Consider the following 19485-nt stretch of genomic DNA (forward strand, 5'->3'; position numbering starts at 1 on the left):
CCATTAAAAATTATTATACATGATATAAATATTTAATTTATAACTTATACATTATTTGTATAATGTACATCTTTGTGTGCATTTGAGAGACTTTCTTTTATTATTTGTTTGGACCTTCAATGAGATGATCCAGTCACAGTGGGCCTTTAACCACCAAATTAAAATATATTTGAGTTGACCCAGTCCCAGGGGTAAAACTAGCGTAAAATAAAAAATGCTCTGCGGTGAGCGTGGATCGAACACGCGACCTTCAGATCTTCAGTCTGACGCTCTCCCAACTGAGCTATCCCCGCTAGATGCTAAGTTCATGGAAAGTAGTTTTATTGAACAAAACTAATGGGAGAGACTATTGAAAGACGAATACCTTGTATACGTACAGCGGGAATCTCAGTTGTACTTATGATCTCCACTGTAAGAATTTTTCTACATTAGGAGTTGCTGCTACCTTTCAGCTTGAGACACCGACTACAGAGGACCTTTCATGGAGGAGAACAATGTGTAATAATTCGTGGGTTTCATATTTGCATGCCGTTTTACACCTATGCGCAAGAAACAAAGCAGCCGTCCCTGGGAAAGCATATCATGCACGGGAACCCGTTTCGGGTTGCAAGAAGACACTACAACATCCAACATTCTCATTGATATGTATTCCAAATCTGTTCTTCTGTCCACGCGCCCGCAGAGTGTTCGATGGAATGCCAAGACGAAGTTTGGCTTCTTGGATTACCTTGATTGTTTCATACGCCCAAAACAGGGAAGCCCATGAAGCATTGAGTGTTTTCAAGCTTATGCTAACGAATGTAAGCTCGTTTAGTGAATTCAACGTTTCAAGTATTCTTTGCGCCTCTGTTGAAATATGTGCTGCTTCTTTGTGCAAACAACTGCATGGTTTCTCTTTAAAGGCTTCCGTCGTTACAAACATGTTTGTGGGCAAAGGATGCTAGTTGCGTTTCTGACTAGCATGCAGGAGAGGCCGTAATTTCTATTGGACGCAGCAGCAGCTCGGGGATTATATTTACGAGGTAGAGTGGAACAATAAGACCACCTTGTACTACACACTGGGCATAATGGAACATGTGATGCCATTGATTTTCTCTGTTGGTCGGTTCATGATAGAATTGTGATGAAAAAGATGCAGCACTCTCAGTTGTCTCATTGATAAAACATGTAACATCCTCAAGAGAGGACCATGTACTTATACAAGAGAGAGGAGGAATGACGTGCTGTGGAGGTTTCTAATAAACTCCTAACAACCTGCACTGAACATCAAAACCCAACGCTTATACTAGTGGAGCACAACAACCCTAACTGCAGTACTTGGCAATATATCTATATCCATAACAGTTTATACTCAAATTTAATTATTTTAGAAACACTTGGGGTTTATATTTTTTAGATGATAGACAGGAATTTCAGTTTTTTTTTTTTGGACATACATGAATTTCAGTTTTAAACGCGTGCCATTTAAACTGAATTAATATGGAAAATTTTCAGGAATAATTACAAACTTCGTGACAATTGAAGTTGGTGCAACAATGTCAGACTCAATGGTTCACGGGTTCAGGCACTGTAGTATTATTTCACTGCAAAAATAACAATGTCTAAAGTTTACGTTCGCAATTCATATGATTTTATCTGATATTTTGAAAATTATGTATAAATTATATATGCCAACTCACAAAATTCATGTCCACTGGAATTACTTGCAGGTTGGGAGGGTTTTGTCCCATCAAATTTTTTGTATCATCCATCTCAGTTGGTAGAGCACAAGGTTCTTAATCTTGAGGTCGTGGAATCGAGTCTCACGGAGGGCATTTCATAATTCGGAGGTCTCTCACGGAAGCTGCTCTCAACCTGGTATTAGGGGTAGCCTACTATCTTACCTCCCCCTTACCCCATACATATAGAAAAAGGGACAGCCATTTTTAGTCTTATCCCTCCACTATTTTTTAATTCCCATCTTATTTTTATTTAGGGTAAACTACACATTTAATGTCCTAATTATCACTTTTATTTTATCTTGTTCACTTAACTAATATATATTTTTAAAATAATGCATAACGATACATTTTGATATCCTATTGTTAAAGAGTTAACAAAACTTCTAACGTGGTATTTTCATGAAGAAAAAATCAATGATGACGTAATATTATCTTATGGGGACAGATCAATAGCACTGGTATTTTTTTAATAACGGGCGACCAAAATGAAACCAAAACGTAACGTTAGATATGATTTTAAAACAAAAAATTGGTTGGGTTAACCAAAATGGAACAAAAATGATAGTTATAATACTAAACATATAGTTTACCCTATTATTTATATTTGACTTCCTTCAAAGTTTCAATTTAATTTCATCGTCGTTCATGTGATTACTCCGTTCATAATTATATGTTTTTCTTCAGTCGGCAAAAAACAAAGATAGATGAAATACTGGTATATATTTTAAAACAAAAATAAACAATTATTATTGTTGTTAAAAGTAATAAGAAATATCAAAATCTTTAACTAATAGTTTAATATTTTTAATTTATTTAAAATTCCCATTGGTTGAAAGAAACTATTTGCCTACATCGAGTGTTAATAAGAAATTTTAATTAACATTTGTGATTAATAAAATGTGACATTTGTAAAAGTTTTAATCTTGTATTTAATGATAAAACACATATTCAATGTAATCACATATATAATAATAATAATATATTATTATTAGTAATTTTAAATTTTTATTTTTATTTAATCATCTCGTATTATTAAAAAATTATTTATTTCATACATAAATATGATTAAATATATTTATTTAATTTTTTCTAGTATGAAAGATGTGAATAAGAAAAGAATAAAAGCTTTATTAATCAGCCAACTCTAGCCGTCATATACCCCTCCACAATTCAAGGACTGCAGTCTAGATGTAACCGCGCCAAGCATCTTACAAAATCCAAAGACTTTTCCTAAAAGGAATACGTGTCCCAATCACGTATTTTCTGTAGCTGTTCCATACTGCACAGAATTCCATCCCATTCCTTCTTCTTTGTTGCTTCCCTCCTCATTTTGTCCACTTTTCGATTCGATTCCCAGGAAGACATCGGAAAGCGCCAAAAAAGGGATAAAAAAGAAGTTTACATTCTTCGCAATTACCCCCTCTATTTCTCGAAATCTCAATTTCACCCTCTCGGGATCTCAACTCCTCTTGCAAGCAGGCCCTCTCCTTTTGTACAGGGAGAAAATAAAGAAGGGGTGCTGCTTTGCAGATCGGATCACAGATTTATGCTCTGAGAGACCAGATTTTCTATATTTAATGATATGGGTATACTGTTTACAAAAATGTTCTCTTCTCTGTTTGGTAACAGGGAGGCTCGGATCCTTGTCCTTGGCCTTGACAATGCCGGCAAAACCACCATTCTCTGTATTATTTCTCTTCCTTTTTATGTTTTTAGTGATTTATATCGGGGTTTATGAAATGAGCAATTGCCATTTTTGAAATTTTATAATTTCATGATTTTGGTTGCAGATCGACTCCAGATGGGTGAAGTTGTATCGACTATTCCAAGTTAGTATTTTTTTTCAAAATTTCAAAATTTTCCTCTTTTGTTTGTTTAAAATGGCTTTATTGAGCAACTCATGTGTTACGGAGAAGTTAGTACTTGCAATTAAGCAGATCAAAGAGTCTCTTTTATATTTACGAATTGCTATTTCATTTGCTTTGTTGTTCATGGTGCAGCGATCGGTTTTAATGTCGAAACAGTACAGTACAATAACATCAAATTTCAAGTTTGGGATTTAGGTATGCCGACCACTGCTTCTTGATCTAGATCTTTAACATGAAGGGTGAATTTTCTTAATAATGTTGATTGCTTAAAGGTAAAGAGATGGAGAAATTCACAACATATATCTAGTAAAATCATATTAGATAACACCTCAGTTTTTAGTCTTATAGATTTGTCAAACAGGTAGTATTCTCATAATTTAAGCCTCCTTGCTTTCTTATATCCAAGGCTTGATTGATGATAATTGTGACTTCTGTTATCGTAAATCTCAACTGAATAGAGTAGCTTTCAATTCTCAAGTTACATGATTCTTCTGCCTCGTTTCCCTATCTTTATATATTTGTTCTTAGTATCTCATCTGTAAATTCATTATAGGAAGTAAAAGCTTTAAGCAAATATAAAACTGATCACTCTTTATCGTCAGAGCTTTACTTTTTCAAAACAGGATGAAATAAACTTTTGACTTATATGGGACATTGTGCATCTAGCTGCCAATCCGAAAGCTATTTCTGCAAACTTATACAGAATAGGTTTTTCTTTTCTTGCTGTAGGTGCTGTTATTCAAAGCTATTTCTGCAAATTTAGTATACCTTGTGTTGCAGTTTTGCTTTCTTTTATTATTAAGGCTTTTTTATTTTAGCATAAGTGCTGTCAAATTCTTGTCTCTATGACATCTTTACCATTTATTGATGCAGGCGGACAGACAAGTATCAGGTAACTTCCCTAAACATGCATCATTTTTCTTTGGTTTTAAGTTCATCCACTATTTATTTATTTATTTTCTTCTGGCAATTCTCCTCTAAGGTGTTTGGTTTGCGGAAGCTCTATGCAAAGTTGTCTTTGTGAGTCTACAGTTGGGCATTGGCTGCATAAAAATTTAATTAAATAGTTTTTGCTCTCAAACTTGTATGATACCCTTTGAGTTCTTTTAATTTGAGAAAGATAAGGTGTATGTCTTCATTCAGTTCATGTAGTTGAGGAATATATCCCTTGAAAGACTATGAACTATCCTTGAAAATTTTACAACTACTTCTTTAAATTGATTCTTTATTATGCACAAAGTCTACATAGCAGTTCCAATGCTACGCCTTGAACCACTCGGCCATCTCTCCTACATAATTGTTATGGCCGATAACCCGAGTGAATAGCGAGTTATTCATATTAGATTGTTTGATAGGTACAAACTTGTACACTCATCCTATGTAATTTGTGATTGGATAGACAATGGGATTTATTTTTGCATTATTGCCAAAAGCAAACATCTTTAAAAAGCCACAAATTATACCAAGTTATCTTGGTCACTCTGTGCTTTACAGAGAGAGAGAATATCAAATCTGCATATACCATGCAATTTGAACCTAGATTTTGTAATTATTGTTTACTAGCATTTCCATGTTTGCATAAGTATTTTTCTTTACCTTTAGAGCAAACCACTAATTTCTTATTTCATTTTGCTCTACAGACCATATTGGAGATGCTACTTTCCAAATACCCAGGCTATAATCTATGTTGTTGATTCAAGTGACACAGATAGGCTGGTGATAGCTAAAGAAGAATTTCATGCAATCTTGGAGGTAAACCCATCAATATGCATTTCTTCATATTTACAGTATTTTAGTAGTTTCCTCTTTAAAACATCCTAAATCCTCATTATGGTGGAGTATCTTGTTAAGGTATATCTTATAAATGTTCCTTGCTGTGAAGATGATGTATAGATCATTTACAGGCTGTAACGTTTATATCATGGACCCACTGTAGTAATTTTTGTAGTTTAGAAGTTTGACAGGAAGAAAGAAGGATAGGTGAAAACATTCCTTCTGCTCCCTAGAATGTTATTTCCCTACAAATTTTCAATTGCATATCAGGTTGTTATAGTTTTGATGTATTATCTTTCCTTTTATATTATTTATTTATTTGAATGCAAATTCAAAAGACTTCTTCAGTTTGTAGTTTCCCGTGAAAAATAAATAAACCAAAGCTTTTAAGATGACTTGTTTATATGACTGTAACTATCAACTGATGCTTGGTGTTTGCAATCTCCTTGTTTGTTTGTCAATGCTTGTTTTATATATTTTATAATGCCACTTCTGGACTAGTTTCAAGTCTGAATCTTTTACAGGAGGAGGAACTAAGAGGAGCAGCAATTCTGATTTTTGCAAATAAGCAGGTTGGGGCTATTCCTTTTTCTTGTTGGACTGGCGCAGAACCTCTTTTTTTTGGGGGGGTGGGGGGTGGGGTGGGGTGTTTTTTTCTTATGTTTGACAATTGACATTGAGCGGAAGGGCGAGGAATTAGAGGCCCTTATCCCGAAAGGGAATAGTATGCAGTTTCTTATGCTTCTTTGGGAGCATAAACTTGAGAGTGAATTTAGATTTTGTTTGCTGGACATTCAGGGGATGAATAGGCATATCATGTGTAAATTAGTAGTGAAAATCATTTTGTATGTGTGCCCTGTCGCTCAAATATCGGTACTAAATATACAATCCAAATCCATTATTTCAAATTTAAACTCCCGAATTCAACCTTAATAAATTTGGGTGAGGAAAGAGGATTAACATTTTAATCTGATGATCAAAGATTGTAAGCCACTTTGATACTTTTAATTTATGGAAGTTTCTTGTAATTATATATGTCACGTTGTTGGTTTATACAGGATCTTGCAGGTGCACTTGATGATGCTGCAATTACAGAGTCATTGGAGTTGCACAAGATAAAAAGCCGACAATGGGCTATTTTTAAAACATCAGCAATAAAAGGGGAAGGGCTATTTGAAGGCTTGGAGTGGTAAGTTTTGATTTTTCTGTGGTCACTGAGGATTCAGGCTTTTTGAAATCCACTAGCCTAATTAAACTGTGAACTTTTTACAATTCTCTTGCTTCTAGTTTGATCTTCTTCTTTAACTCCCAAACGAGTTTAATTTATTGGTCATCGTTGTAGGTTGAGCAATACACTTAAATCTGGAAGCGGCTAATGCTTGGCATGAAGAATCGGAAGCGTTGCAGCTACTCGATCCATACTAATGGAGCGTGCTACGGTTATGGCCTATGGTGATGATGTGACAGAAATTTAATCCATGGAAAAAGTTGTGTTGATTGACCTGCTGAAATTTCTGGGTTTTATTAGTATTTTTTGTGGGGTAAACATTTGGTATACATGTAAAATTTTTGTTAAAGATTTAGCCATTTCTTTTTTTATCTATGTTAATCAATCATCTGTTATGCGACATCTGTATGGAAAAAATAGTCCTGATACTGTCACAGGGCTTTTTCATCCAATTAGACGATGAGGCAAACACAATGACTTTGATTTAATAAAAAGTAACATTCAAGAGAGAGAGAGAGAGATGAAACACCAGGAGCAGCAGAAGCAGCGACCAAAAGTTTGTACCATGAGAGAAGTCCATTAGGGGACACAAGATGGAAATGAGACCCAACTCATTGCTTCGACTCATTAGGGGATACCAGGCGCGTAATCGTTAATTTTTGCCTAATTTGGTTATTTAGAGGGTAATGCATTAATGTACATGCATGCATATTGGTGAGGACTTCATTACTGCTGATTTATTTGAAAGTCCCTTCTCTTCTTTCTTTTTTTAACATTTATTGCTTTGACAAATATTGATTTCTTGAACGAAATCAATGAAAACAACTTTAGCCTAATCCCTTCACAATGTTGGAACTAGAGGTGTCTATAGCTGTGTCCAATTAAGTCCAATTTAGTTTTAAAAGTTTGCGTAAACTACATATCTTGTCACTCGACTATTTATGGTGTTCCGTTTTGATTATCTAATTTTTTTTCTTTTAAAATCATATATAATGTTGCGTTTTAGTTGTATTTTGATCACCCGCCGTTAAAAAATTACATGTTACCATAAGATAATGTCAAGTCATCATTGAAAAGCCTAAAAAATATAATGTAAGTAGTTTTGTTAGTTTTTTAACAATGATTGACCAAAATAAAATCAAAACATAATATTATGCATGATTTAGAAAAAATGAATGACCCAAACAGAACGACACAAATAATTTGATGACTAAATATGTAGTTTACCTTGAAAATTGTTATATTTTGACTTGAGTATGCTTCAACTCATTTTTAAGTTTAAAAAAATAAAACAATATAAATATAATTATATATTAAAATTAAATTGAAATAAAATATCTTTTAAATTATTTAAACTATACACGAATTGTTTAAGTCAAATATGACTTGAGTTTAATCATGGATGGATCAAGGGAGTGGGTGGAGACAGTCGCCCCATGAAAATTTTAAATTCTCTTATATTTTAGATTTTTCTGTGTATTTTCTATTAATAATACGTTTCTGTGCTCTTAAAATTGTTTAAGTCTATTTTCTTTTAAAAATTTATAAGTTTGCCTCTAACGTAAAACCATGCCTTCATTTCTAGAATTGAATCGGGGAACTAAATAAATATAGTTGAAAGGTGAATATTATTTTTGGAGTTATGAGATAATTAAATGTAGTAATTATGTAGGTACAAGTTTAACTAACTATTTACTTGTTTGAAATGTTGGGCGTTGAATAATGAAATAGCTATAAATTAGGTTAAATGGTTGACATTGGGAAAGGCTCTCGTTACCAAAAGTTAGGCTACTTAACCCACCGGCCACCACGAATAGAAAGCAATTTCACGTCTTCATCTGTTAAATGTTTTCAATGCAATATGCACCTCTATTTCATGTGTGAATCCAATGAATTTTAATTCAAAAAACCCTCCAACTCTCAAGGAAAAAAAATATAGAGGATGAGAAATTTGATATATTTATAGTTTAGGTCTTTATTTATTAACGACATATATATTTATTATATTTATACTTTTAAGATAATATTTTCGATTGTAACATGTTTAACTTAAAATCTTATTTTGTTCAATTTAAAAAAATTGTACTCTTAATGAAAATTTTAATTACAATAATTTTTAAACTTTATATTAACGAATTGTATTTTAAAATCTCGTGAGGCAACAACCAAAAGGCAACATGATTTGTCGTTGGGCTAAGCGGCACGGTTGGGCGATATATGGGTTTAGAGTTCAGCTTTTACGGGAGGGCATGTCATAAAAACAAACACAAAATCTGAGATTTTTGGTCAGTTTGCTCCCCTCCCCTGTTCACTCTAAATTCCTCTGTAGATTTGAGCTGCGGGCAGCCTTTTTGGAGCTGTATCTAGTTCGTACCCATCACAGTCTTCAGTTACACAGCTTTTCCCTTTTATGCTGCAAAGGTTTCAATTAATGCCTTTTGGCTTTTATTTTGTCCCTTCCTTTTGTCATTTAAGTGAAATTTGTGGTTGCCTTTCCCAAGGGTAAAAATATCATTTACGATGCCAACCACTATGCTGTCCCTTTTTTCCATATGTATGGGGTAAGGGGAGGTAAGATAGTAGGCTACCCCCAACCAGGTTGAGAGCAGCTTCCGTAAGAGACCTCCGAATTATGAAATGCCAACCACTACGTCATTCAATTTTGCTTAATTATATTCGATTAAACAACGGATCTCATACTACCCCATAAACTGAAGACCAGTCAATATAATGACCATATGTATTATGAAAATGATGACTCCCCCGTCTTTCTCAATGATTCCTGTGGCATTGAATCACCCACCTAAAGCAATTGCTTCAATTTATTGAACGCTGAGATGAGTCATGAAACCAAATTTTGCATTTATGATTGTAGTTGAAAGTGGGCTATGCTCATGTTCGTATTCATTGCGTTTCTTGTAATATTGTGTAGGTCCTTGCAAAATGAATCGTAACATTATGGTCGTTACCACTCATTAATTTCATTTGTGAAAGCATATCTCCATGAGCATTCATTTATGCTTGGGTAAAGAGATCTTAGATATATCTAAGAAAAACTCATTATCAAGTTCGTTGGTTCCATTTGATACCATGAAAAAAATAAGATTAAATTATGTGTTTAATATTATAACTATTATTTACGTTTCGTTTTGATCATCAAACTATTTCTTAAAAGTATAACTAATGTTACATATTTATTTTACTTTGGTTACGCGCCGTTAAAAATTTAACAGAACTGTCGACGTTGCATTTTTATTTTTCTAATGATGATGTGGCATTGACTTACGATGACATGTCAATATTACTTTTAATTTTTAACGATGAGTGACTGAAATGAAACCAAAATCAGACGTTAAGTATGATTTTGAAAATGAAAATAGTTGGATGATCAAAATAGAAGAAAAGTGATAATTAAGATACTATACATTTAGTTTACCCAAAAATAAACATGAGATTATTGATGTTTAATAAAATTTCATTATTGATATTTGAATAGTTACGTTATAATCAATTGATCGTTAACTTTTATGATCATCTCTTGTAGTTTATTATATTCAAATTATTGGTTATAAAAGGAATATTATTAATCCACTAATTAATCAAGGTAGACCCCTCTGAAAGTTGGGTGCCTTTTATCCCTTGATTAAACCCAAATATCATAGCTTGAATGCGAATAGTACGGTTTAAGTGCCTCACGTAGGCATGTCTTGCTTTTTCACATAGATGTGTCCAAAAGGGTCAGTCAATCTATCTTACAAAGCCTTTTCTTCAATATTCTTTTTCCTAAAAGTTGAATATGCTTGTTTGCAAGGGACGAAAGAGATAGTGCCACAAAACCCTAATTTTCCACATATTGATAGTTCTTATATACGACAATCTTAATATACGGTAAAATTTTATCGAAAATATTAATATTTATGATAACGTATTTTTTAGCAATATATTAAGATTGTCATGCCTTAAACATCCCGTACCATTAGTGGGGGAGTTGCTTTTCTCCCTCAAGCTTATTCTAAAATTTTCACTTAAATTGTGTTGGATGTTTTTGTTCTTAATGAATCAAATACAGAGAAAGAGAGAGAAAAGGAAGACAGATATTCCTATGAAAGAGGGGTCTGGTCTATCCTTCATAAATACCAACCTTTTTTATATTCCTTCTTTTTCTTTCTTATTTTATGAAAATAGAGAAAAACTTGAAAGATTTTGATCGCTTAAAACCTTTTTTTTTCATTTTCATTTTTGTTTGTAAAAGAGCTTCCTTTTGGGGATTCATTTCATTTCCATCCTAAAACAAATTATATACGAAATTACTTTGTTAATTCTTTTATTTTTCATCCATATTTAATAGATTATAGCATTTCTTATGATAAGGAATGGGTAGCTGATGCTGATGATGATAGATAGTTATCTTACGAACCCCTTAGTCGTAATTGACTAGACAAACTCGATAATCGGCTCTAATCAATCCTCCTAATCGTAATGAGAAGGCAAACCGGAGCGTGAAGATATATCTCACAAAAAAACTTGAAAGAACTTAATAAAAAGAAGTTTCGAAGGCACACGACAATCAACACTTACAAAAATGAACTATCGTTGTATTATTAATCAAAGAAATCTACCATTTTCAAAGTTGAATGAAGCCTCATTTATATAGGGCGAGGAGTCCTTGTTGTAAAATGACTAATTTAATAAATATAATGTTTCGATTCTATCATAATTCTTAATAAACTAAGAATAATGTTTTAACTCAATCTTAATTCTTAATAAAATAATGAATATAATCCTAAAATATAATTAATGCATCATCCTATATTAAATTATATTACTAATAATCAATAAAAATATTAAAAATTTGTAATATTTATAAAATCTCGTATAGGAATTTCTGCATGCGTTGTCATCAGTAAAATGGACGTATCTTGAGTTTCCGATATCATATTGATGCGATTCAAAGACCGTTGGTAAACTAAGAGACAGTCGATCATATATCTAGAAGAAATGTTGACCGAATAAGAATAAGATCCCATTCGAAAAGCAATCATAAGTCTATTGTTCTGCTATTCTTCTTTTCCAAGACTTATTCGAGTGGATCAATTGGAAGTGTTAGTCTATCTTCATTTGATATGAACTTTGTGATATATGTATATCCTTCTCTATTCAAAAGAATTCGATCTTGAGTCCGATAGATGTGCTTTAAATCTTTGGGATTTTGATCTTCTAACGTTCGAGTAGAACCATTATTCCAAAGAGAATGATTGTGATAATAATTTTATTGGAATTCAACATTTGATTTGGATATTTTTAATATTTGACTGGGACCAATCAAATTACTTTTATCGTTCGAGTATCCAAGTTCGACCGGCCGGATGCACATCAATTTTTTTATATAAAAATCATACAGTAAACTAATCCTCAAAAGGTCCTTTTTAACTTTTTTTTATTCTTTTACTTTTTACGGTATTATCTTTTCTTTATCCTTTCACTTTTAATAATGTTATTTATTTTCAAGTGATTGACACGCTTTTGTTATTTAAATATATAAACGTAGATGGATTTTGAATTTTATTTGAAACTGTTCTTTTTTTAATTATAATAATTAAAAATAATTTATAGATGTGTAAATTTGGGATTGGATAAAGAGTTAAATGGAAATAGAGAAAAGAAATAGAATGATAGAAGCAATGGTTATTTAAAAGAAAAAAAAGAGAGGCTTTTTGGGATTCGCGACTTTACAAAAAGTGAGTTGATAGTTGCAATGCCAACAACTACTTTACGTTACGAGAGTCTTAAAGGAACAAATTTCATCATCACTCGCCTTTTTCTCTAACGCACCGCCTCCCTTTCCTTTTTACGCGTTTCTCGAGCTCCCTTTTTCCTCGTACAACTAATCTCCTCACGCGTGCTCAACGTACCCAACCCTAAATGAATTTTAAAACAACCGACGCATGAACGTAGTCTATTTTTTTTTTTTGGCTGTCGATTCTTTATCGATGGTATCTCAAATTGATACCAATAGATAAGTAATCGATAGCGAAAAAAAAGGATTACATTTCACGTGTTGGTTGTTGATATAATTTAATATAATATATGTATTATCTTAGAATTAAATTTTATTTTCTATAAATTAAGATTATGTTAAATTTATTTTTATTTTATTATTTTATTAAAAATTAAGATAAAATCAAAACGTTATCTTTATTCATAGTCTGATACAACAAGAACTCTTCATCCTATATAAAGGTGATCTCATTCACTTTGAAGAGGAATTTTTTTTGATTAATAATAAAACGAGAGTTTATTTTTGCAAGTGTTGTTTGCCTTGTGTCTTCGAAGTTTATTTTCATTATGTTCTTTCAAGTTATCTGTGAGACAGATCTTCACGCTCCAATTTACTTTTTTTTATTACGATTAGGAATGTCGGTTATAATCGATTATTGAATATGCCTAGTTAATTACTTTTAGAAAAGTTCGTAGGACAACTATATAGCAATCGTCATCATCGGATGTAGCATCTCCTATCATGTTGAAACATATTTTAAAGTCATCGTTAACAAATAAAAAAAAATGATGCTACAATGCATCATTTGTTTGTTTAATCAATTCCTTATCATTTTATGATACATAATTATTGCTCTCTATATAACATGAATCATATTTTTTAAAGAATTAAGTAAACCAAATACGATAAGAAAATGAAAATGTGATTATAGCTACAAAAAATTATATAATATTAACGAAACAAAAGAGAAAGAGAAATAATAACAAAAATATCCCAATGATAAAATTTAATCAGTAATATGTTTAAATACAAAATCATAATAAATATATGAGAATTAATTACGTAATAGATTTTTAAATTATAATTTTATTTTAAATATTTCAACTTCATCTTTAAACTATACACAGTGCAAAATAAAAAAAAAACTAATTTATTTATCTCTAATTTATTTTTGTAACATAAATTTATATAGTGAAAAAGTTAACCAGCATGTAAGCTTCTCTATATATGCTTTCTTTCATAGTTTCTTTCTTTTCTCTGTAAAAAGCTTTCATTTGCTGATTCCTTTCACTCTGTGTATTTCCATACTCTTTTCTTTCTTTTAGATAATAGTAAATTAAAACGAATTAGGAATATAGATGCCCAAAGAGGAGGAGGAGGAGGAAGAACAAGAAGAAAGTGGAATAAATGAGAACCGGATTAAGCACGATCCAACAACAGACCCTGACGCGGAGGCGGCCAGCGTGTTGAGCCATTCAATAGCTGAAGCAAGCCGTAGGAATCACGGCCAAACGACGCCGCTCCATGTGGCGGCAACGCTCCTTGCATCTCCCTCGGGATTCCTGCGCCAAGCATGTATCAAATCCCACCCCAATTCTTCCCATCCGTTGCAGTGTCGAGCTTTGGAGCTTGCTTCGGCGTCGCGTTGGAGCGTCCCCCTTCCCAAAACGCCAGTAGTGGCGGCAGCCCGGGGCTCGACCCTCCAATTTCCAATGCATTGATGGCTGCTCTTAAACGCGCTCAAGCTCATCAACGCCGTGGATGTCCGGAGCAACAACAGCAGCCGCTTTTGGCTGTTAAGGTGGAACTGGAACAATTAATAATATCGATCTTGATGATCCAAGTGTAGTAGAGTCATGCGTGAGGCCAGTTTTTCGAGTCCAGCTGTTTAAAGCAACCATGAGCAATCACTCAGCTCAACGACTTCAAAATCAGCCACCACTGCTGGTCCAATCGGACTGGGATTCAGACCCCTAGCTCCTGCTTCCACCGTGGCCGCGCCCATTGATGGCTGCTCTTAAACGCGCTCAAGCTCATCAACGTAAGGTGGAACTGGAACAATTATAATATCGATTCTTGATGATCCAAGTGTTAGTAGAGTCATGCGTGAGGCCAGTTTTTCGAGTCCAGCTGTAAAGCAACCATTGAGCAATCACTCAGCTCAACGACTTCAAAATCAGCCACCACTGCTGGTCCAATCGGACTGGGATTCAGACCCGTCATAGCTCCTGCTTCCACCGTGGCCGCGCCCTCATCTAATCGGAAATTGTATTTGAATCCGAGATTACAGCAAGGGGCAGCCGGCCAGCAAGAAGTGAGGAAGTAAGCGGGTAATAGATTTCTGATGAGGAGTAAGAAGATGAACCCGGTTTTGGTCGGTGCTTCGGAAACCGGAATTGATTGTCAAGGAGATTTTGAGGAAGATGAGAGTAAGGAAATCGACGGGGTTTGAGAAACGTTGAGGTGGTTAGTCCGCAGAAAGATTTCGCATTAGATAAAAACCCAATTGGTTGCAAAAATCAAGGAATTGGGCACTAAAGTTGGAGCAATGATGGGAACTTGGATTGTGGAGGGGTGATTCTTGATTTGGGTGACTTGAATGGTTAGTAGAGAATAATCAGGCCGTGGGTCTTGTCGGTGGGGTTCAAACAGCAGCAGCAGACGGTCTCGGAAGCCGGGCGCGCTGCAGTGGTTGAGATGGGTGAGCTGTTGGGGAGATTTGGAGAAGGGAGTGCCAGAGTTTGGTTGATCGGAACTGCTACTTGTTAACTATTTGAGATGTCAGTTTATCATCCAATGGAGAACGACTGGGCTCTGCAGGCTGTTCCTATCGCTGCCAAGCCCGTCGCCGGGAATTTTCTCTAGGTACTTACAACTTGGCAAGCTCTTTTTTTTATGTTTGTTTATTTTTAGCTTTGATTTTTGAATGTTGAAAAGCTTAAATTCGATCAGATGATGCTGGGAAAAGTTAAGGTTCAAAGTTTTGGAATTCAATTCAAGTTGAATATAGAATATCAGTGGGTATCTGGAAATTTGTGTTTATAGAATCCATGGTTATTGTGATACTAAAGGATTTATTCTTGGAAAAGGTGAGATTCTGATCTAAACTTTTAACATTTTTCCCTGTCAGCTTTGGGACTTGCTTAACGCAAAAGGGTCCCTTCATGTCGATAAGAGGCTTTTACATTCATGTTTCCGTTTGACTTTGTGTTGGTCACTCTATGTGGTTCTATCCAATTTTTTAAAACATAGATTCTTCAATTTGAACTGTGATTTGGGACTCTTTTTCAGGTTTCAATCAATTTTGTAGCTGGTGAGTTGGTTGATTAACTTGTAATATGCTTCTTATCTTCCAGGCTTGGGAGCAATGGATACTTGGCAGCTATGTTGAGTCCCTTTCCCCATTGAAGGCGTTTGCAACTACAACTCAACCAAGGCAACCCTCTGAGAATTTTGACCCTGCTCAGAAAACCGGCTGTTGCCCGCAGTGCATGCAGAACTATAAACAAGATCTGCCAAACTTGTAGCAGCTAAGGAGTTTGAGCAACGTTCATCGGATATTAGGTCAGAGTCAACTCGGCCAGCATTGCCGCAGTGGTTGCAGAATGCCCAAGCCCATGACAGTGATGTCAAAACAGTAGATGAGAGACAGGTAACAAGTTCAGTCCAATTAGAAATTAAGCCTTATTAGATTTTTTGTGTGTGTGTGGTTGAACATCTGCACGGGTAAATGCATTCCCCCTAAGCTTCATTGTTACGATGGTTTGTTTATAACAGAGTAAGGATCAAGAGGTGATCTGACGCAGAAGACTCAAGAATTGCAAAAGAAGTGGGGGATGATACATGCTTGCAACTCCATCAAAATTTTCATCAGCCAACTCTGGGCTCCGAGAGATTCGCTCCCCTGCTCTCTCAATGATGAGGTTGTACATTCAAGTATGCTAGGACGCCAACCTTTCCAACCCAAATTACCATTGAGCAAAAACCTCAAGGGTCTAAGAAGGTGTGGTGGCAGCGGGATGCAGCATCTTCAGTGGCCACAACAGTGACACAGTGTAGATTAGGCAATGGAAACAGCGTGGTACTGGTTCAAAGGGTGACATTTGGCTCTTGTTTTCTGGCCTGACAGGGTTGGCAAGAAGATGGCCTTGGCCCTGTCAGATCAAGTATGTGGGGCTCATCCATTTGTGATAAGTCTTGGTTCAAGACTTGATGACGGAGAATCTGATGTGAGTTTCCGTGGTAAACGTGGTGGATAAAATAGCGGAGGCAGTGAGGAGAAACCCTTTCTCTGTAGTTCTTGAAGATATTGATGAAGCAGAGATGCTAGTTAGAGGCAGCATAAAACGAGCAACGGAGAGAGGTCGAATTGCTGATTCTCATGGTCGTGAGATCAGTCTTGGAAATGTCATTTTTATCCTCACTTCTAATCTGATGCGGGTAATCTTAATTTCATATCAAATGATATTTCTCTGGATGAACAGAAGCTGTCACTTTAGCTAGCGGAGGTTGGCAATTAGGTTATCCCTTGGTGAGAAAACTGCGAAGCGCCGAGCCAGTTGGCTGCATGAGGACAGAGCAACAAAGCCGAGGACGGAATCTGGTTCTCTATCTTTTGATCTTAACGAGGCTGCTGAGTGGAGGAGGAAAAAGCAGATGGATCACACAATTCCAGTGATCTCACGGTCGATCATGAAGAACATGGCCTGACAAACAGACGGTTATCCAACTCAACATCATCATCATCATCATCATTGCATCCCATGAGCTGCTAAATTTTGTGGACGAGGCCATTGTCTTTAAACCTGTCGATTTCGGTCCTATTAGACAAGATATATCCCAACTTGATAACGAAAAGTTTTGCAGCATTATTGGCGACAGGTTGACAACGGACGGAATCTGGTTCTCTATCTTTTGATCTTAACGAGGCTGCTGAGTGGAGGAGGAAAAAGCAGATGGATCACACAATTCCAGTGATCTCACGGTCGATCATGAAGAACATGGCCTGACAAACAGACGGTTATCCACTCAACATCATCATCATCATCATCATTGCATCCCATGAGCTGCTAAATTTTGTGGACGAGGCCATTGTCTTAAACCTGTCGATTCGGTCCTATTAGACAAGATATATCCAACTTGATAACGAAAAAAGTTTGCAGCATTATGGCGACAGGTTGACAATCGAGATTGTAAATGAAGCTCTGGAGAAGATTACAAGTGGGGTATGTACAGGCGGAACTGGATTAGAAGAATGGACAGAGAAAGCATTGGTTCCAAGCTTACGACAGCTGAAAACACGAATGCCAACGACGGAGGAGTCTCTAGTCGCTCGACTCGAACTTGATCTGAATCCTGTAATCGAAGCCATGGAGATTGGCTTCCCGTAGTGTGAAGGTAGTTGTTGACGATGGGGTCCGGTAGTAAGGAAATTTGATATGAATAAATGTTTTTTACTCTGAAAAAGAAAGTGATAGAATGGTATTTCGGAATTTGTATTGGATAGAGATGTAAATATGCTCAACTGGTTTTTTACGGTTGAGAGGTAAAGAGTTGATTAGAGGAGGGCGATGGACATGTTGATAGATTAACGATATCCTTAATTTTAGTAAAATTACACAACTCTCCAACTCCTTTTTTATTTATATTATTGATTTTTATTTTATTATGGATACGTATTAGTTCCAGAGTACGGTTTTGGCAACAGTATATATGTTTTGTGTTCTGTACCAGTTCTGTAAACATAAATAAAATATAACTTTTTACGTATTTCAAATATTTATATATTGTTTTCATAATTTATTGGCTTATTTTATTCTACTATATTCAAATCACGTTGTTTAAAGGACGAATAATCTCTTATTATAGGATGTTTTGTTAAGTTTTTTTACTTTTACAAGTTATAAAATGATTATTTGATTATAAAATATTATTTTGTTGAGCTTTTCGACTATTGAAAGTTATTAAATGATTACCTGCTATTCATTATGTTTCAATTCATCATTTTCTGTTAAAAAATTGGCAGTCGTCTGAGATGGGTGTTAATTTATTGATTGAGATATAATAAAATATGATCTCATAATCATTTTAGCTGTATTTTGTGAATCGAATATCTATTTACATTATATTATCAAGTTAGTGTTTGAAACATTATATTGGTGAGTCAATACTTCAAAGTAACGACGATGCCAATATACACCATGAAGATATTATTTGATTATATCTCAGTCAGTAGGGTAACATCTAATCAAAAGGAAGTTAATATTTTAAAGGTAAACGGCGATTTTGAAATATATAAATAATCAAGTTGATAATTTTATAATTTTAATAATTATGACTTAACAAAATCAAAATAATGATCTATAATTAAGATCATTTGTGTATTTTATCATCATTTAAAATATCATTTGTGTTTTAATTACTTTTTTAATAATCTATCTTTCTTTCTTTTTGCATGTAGGGCTGTTTTATCGACCCTTAAAAAAAGTCGGTTCTATCGACGGATATTGTCTTTTAGACAAAAATAATAATAATTTTTCTGACTTGGAAATATTGTCCTATATTGTATATTTATTCAGGAAAAAAATTACAATTTAAATTAAATTGAGATAAAATCTTGTTACATAATATAAAACTAATAGAGTTTTACACAGATTTAAGAACATTAGACGAGTGAAAATGGATGGTTGAGATTAACAGTAGTAAATAAACCATATTCATGCCCCATCTTCTTCTCCTTCATATTTTCCTAAATCTTCGTATCATTTCACTGATAATAAACCCATATTTTCAATATAGAATATTTACACATGAATTTCATTTAGTTTAGTTATATGTATAGCTTTTGGTTGTGGTTCAAATCCACAAACCCTAATATGAAACTTATTCGGGGTCCAATCCAACCTCTTGATTGGTCCATCTTTTTCGTATAATTTTTAAATAGAACATGTAAGAAAACTGTTGATGGAACTAATGGATATTGAATCCATAACCTAAGAGTGAGGGGAGATGTCAATTGAAAATTTTATATTTATTTAATTGTTATGGGTAAATGTATTATATATAAATTGAGTCGCAAAATTATTATAATAGGAAATATATAAATCTTGAAATTGA

General features: G+C 34.3%; 1 protein-coding gene, 1 non-coding gene and 1 pseudogene across 2 annotated transcripts; 2 read left to right on the top strand and 1 right to left on the bottom strand.

The window, feature by feature from the left end:
* Window positions 1-220: 220 nt before the first annotated feature.
* Window positions 221-293, bottom strand: TRNAF-GAA. The gene has a single exon. It is a non-coding gene; the product is annotated as a tRNA-Phe (tRNA).
* Window positions 294-2992: 2699 nt separating this feature from the next.
* On the top strand, window positions 2993-6959 carry LOC120156981 (ADP-ribosylation factor 1-like). The gene is made up of 8 exons (XM_039168249.1): window positions 2993-3406; window positions 3512-3550; window positions 3722-3784; window positions 4463-4481; window positions 5230-5341; window positions 5887-5934; window positions 6421-6551; window positions 6705-6959. Exons 1-8 carry the CDS (start codon window positions 3304-3306, stop codon window positions 6736-6738), a joined length of 549 nt encoding a protein of 182 aa, XP_039024180.1. The 5' UTR covers window positions 2993-3303; the 3' UTR covers window positions 6739-6959.
* A 6817-nt stretch (window positions 6960-13776) lies between these two features.
* On the top strand, window positions 13777-17834 carry LOC120156818 (annotated as a pseudogene).
* The last annotated feature ends 1651 nt before the right edge of the window (window positions 17835-19485 follow it).

The sequence above is a fragment of the Hibiscus syriacus genome, unplaced genomic scaffold (genome assembly GCF_006381635.1).
Source record: "Hibiscus syriacus cultivar Baekdansim isolate YM2019G1 unplaced genomic scaffold, ASM638163v2 tig00111238_pilon, whole genome shotgun sequence".
Taxonomy (NCBI): Eukaryota; Viridiplantae; Streptophyta; class Magnoliopsida; order Malvales; family Malvaceae; genus Hibiscus; species Hibiscus syriacus.